The sequence below is a fragment of the Gossypium hirsutum genome, chromosome A10 (genome assembly GCF_007990345.1).
Source record: "Gossypium hirsutum isolate 1008001.06 chromosome A10, Gossypium_hirsutum_v2.1, whole genome shotgun sequence".
NCBI lineage: Eukaryota > Viridiplantae > Streptophyta > Magnoliopsida > Malvales > Malvaceae > Gossypium > Gossypium hirsutum.
In genome coordinates this window covers 1,611,770-1,614,999 of record NC_053433.1, presented here as the reverse complement: position 1 = coordinate 1,614,999, position 3,230 = coordinate 1,611,770, and the positions used below count along the sequence as shown (strand labels likewise).

Below are 3,230 nucleotides of genomic sequence, written 5' to 3'. Positions count from 1 at the left end.
AAGTTAACGTTTGATATTCGGAAGTGACATACACCAACATGTAACTATTTAATTAATTTTTTAAAAATTAATTAAATTATAATATGTCATATACATGGTAAACCATGTGCATACTATGTTAGAAAATTTACTAAAAATTAATTATTTAAATTTATTTTAAAGTAATTTGATAAAAATATAAATTTAATAGTTAAAATAGACGAAAAATTAAATAAAAAATTAAAATAAATTTTTTAAATTGAATGGAGAAAAATGATTATGGATTTAATTTTAGAAGCCACATAAATTTGGACTTTTTGGACAGTTGACTTTAAATGGCAACCACTTGTAAAGGAAGGCTGGTGGAGGGAGCCGTTACTCGGTAACCGTTGCATTTACCTTTTTTGAAAATTTTTCTTTTAATGCCAATTAATTTCTTTACTTTTATATCCCTTTTACATTTATCCTTAAATAAAAGCAAAATCCCAATCAACGGTTTTTTTTTTAATTAATGCCAATCAGCAAATGCGTTTCCGAATTTGCCCCTCATGTGCTTGGCGCCGGAAATATGGCTTTTTCTTGTGATTATTGAAGAAGTTGAATAGAAAATGACGATTTCCCCATTTTCCTCTTTGAAAAGAGAGGAAGCTTTTTTAATCTATGTAAAATTCCAGCCGACGGATTTGAATTTATATTTGATTTTAAATCCCATCAATTAGATGCGAAATTTACTTGAATTTGGAATAATTTAATTAAAAAACAACTTGAAATGATTCAATTTTGAAGTAATCAAAAATTAACATGTTCCAAATTTTAATTCCCTAATTTTAAAAATTCAAATAAAAAAATTAAATTTTAAATTAAAATGATTTGAACTTAAAATGACTCAAACTTGAAACTAAATATGACAATAGAATAACAGGAAAGTTTTTTTTTTTTTGCTTGTATTAGCTTCGGATTGATTTTTATGTCTCTCGCCTCTATCAATTCCAAAACCCGATTTCTTTTTGAAGTTTTTGCCTCGACTTAAATCTTGATCCCAATCTCGAAAATAGCTTCTCAAATCCGGTTTGACATTTTAAATAAGATTATACCCAAAAATTATATCAAAACCTCTTAAATTCTTTTGTCATTGTTACTCGCAATTACCTAAATTTAAAATTGATCCAACCCTAAAATTAATCGAATCCAAAAATACTCAAATTGTAATAACTCAAAAAATTGAGAAATCTATATTGATTCGTATCAAATTAATATGATTCAAACCCAATCCTATCGATACGGTCCGGTACACTCGAAATTCAACCTACTATCAACTAATCCATAAAATGTCCTTAATACCCTTTCGTTTTTATCTCTGTCCATGTTGGAGAATTTGAAAGAATGAGCAGGGTATAATAGTCATTATGTTAATCACAAACTACCTTCTTCTTCACTTACTCTCTCTTTATCTCTCTGTATTTCTCTGTATTGAATTGAGAAAACAATTCCTCTCATTCTCTCTCTCTATCCACAGCTTTGCAAAACCCTCATAAACCCTTCTTTTCTTTTTCGAAGTTCTTTTCTTCAAGGTGAGTTTTTGTCCGAGTTGAAATCGGAATGGAAACTCAGCTCCCCGACGATTTCAGGTGCCCTATTTCACTTGAGATAATGTCTGACCCGGTTATCCTTCCATCGGGTCACACCTTCGACCGGGTTTCAATCCAACGGTGGCTAGATTCTGGTCACCGGACTTGTCCGATTACCAAACTTCCATTACCTGAACACCCTTGTCTTATCCCAAACCATGCCCTCCGTTCCTTGATTTCCAACTATACCCTCGTCTCTCCTTCCAAGTTACAGCCTTGCCCTCAACCCCAAATCCTCATCTCTTCTCTAACCTCTCAATCATCCCATGTCGGTACCAAGCTTAACTCGCTCACCCATCTCGTTCGACTCACTAAGCACGACTCGGGATTCCGCCGTAAACTAACTGAGCTGGGTGCAGCCCCTGGTGTCCTCAAGTGTGTTGACTCAGATGATCCGAGTTTACAAGAAAAGGCACTGTCTTTACTCCTTAATCTCAGTCTTGACGATGATAACAAAGTGGGCTTAGTCGCTGAAGGTGCTATTAACCGGGTTATCAAAGTTTTACGATTCGGGTCACCCGATTGTAGAGCCATAGCTGCAACGATTATAACCAGTTTAGCCGTGGTGGAAGTTAATAAAGCAACAATAGGAGCATACCCAGATGCAATTCAAGCATTGGTTTGGCTTTTAATTTCAGGTAAAGGAAGGGAAAAAAAAGAAGCAGCAACAGCTTTGTATGCAATTTGTTCATTTGCTGATAATAGAAGAAGAGCTATAGATTGTGGAGCAGTACCAATACTGATTAGCTTATTAGATTCAGGCTTGGAAAGGGCTATTGAGGTGTTGGGATTATTGGTTAAATGTAAAGAAGGAAGAGAAGAGATGATGAAAGTTAATGGGTCTGTTAAGGTTTTGGTTTCTGTTTTAAGGAATGGTAGTTCAAGAGGTGTTCAATATGGGTTATTTACATTGAATTGTTTATGTAATTGTTGTGAAAGGCTTTGTTTTGAAGCTATAAATGAAGGTGTTGTGGAGATTTGTATGGGGTTAATGGAAGAAGAGAATGAGAAGATAAGGCGATATACTTCAAGTTTGGTTCAAACTCTTAGAGAAAATCATGCTTTTGGGTGAAAAAATTGAAGCTTTTTACTTCAAGTGTTTGGCAATGGAGGTGAGTCGTTGTTTTAGTTCATTTTGGTTAATTAGGGATAGTTTTAGAGTTAAAAAAAAAAAAGATTAGAATTTTGTATTTATGTATATGTGAATAAAAGGGTAAACATGGTGGAAAGGGAGGGGATTGTTGGTCTTCCATGGTTGGATGTTGTAGTGAGCAAAAAAAAAAAAACCAAAAAGTTCAAAATTTTTGTTACTTCAATGATAATTGTTTATTGAATTAGAACCTGTTTTCAGCTTTTGATCTTCTCTCGATTAGGAATTGGATTGTGAATGTTTCTGATTCAATCAAAGCATTGAACTTTAGCAAATGGTATACTTCTATAAGTTACTTTCAGTGTTCAATTTTCTAGTTTTGCATATTTGCAACCATTTGAGTGAGATTCAAGACATTCTTTTTTCCTTGTTTTATTCAATTTTTGATGTTGAGATTGCTTAGTGATTACAATGTATACGTTTTGTAATGTTGATATTCTTAATATGCATGCCTAAGTGGTCCATTATGAATT

General features: G+C 33.2%; 1 protein-coding gene across 1 annotated transcript; it reads left to right on the top strand.

Annotated features, from left to right (window-relative positions):
- The first annotated feature begins 1,250 nt into the window (after window positions 1-1,250).
- On the top strand, window positions 1,251-2,944 carry LOC107925309 (U-box domain-containing protein 8). Its single transcript, XM_016855972.2, has one exon. The coding sequence runs from the start codon at window positions 1,579-1,581 to the stop codon at window positions 2,677-2,679; it is 1,101 nt and encodes a 366-aa protein (XP_016711461.2). The 5' UTR covers window positions 1,251-1,578; the 3' UTR covers window positions 2,680-2,944.
- The last annotated feature ends 286 nt before the right edge of the window (window positions 2,945-3,230 follow it).

Coding starts and splice junctions, on each gene's coding strand:
- LOC107925309 (XM_016855972.2), top strand. CDS start 1,579: ATGGAAACTCAGCTCCCCGACGATTTCAGGTGCCCTATTTCACTTGAG.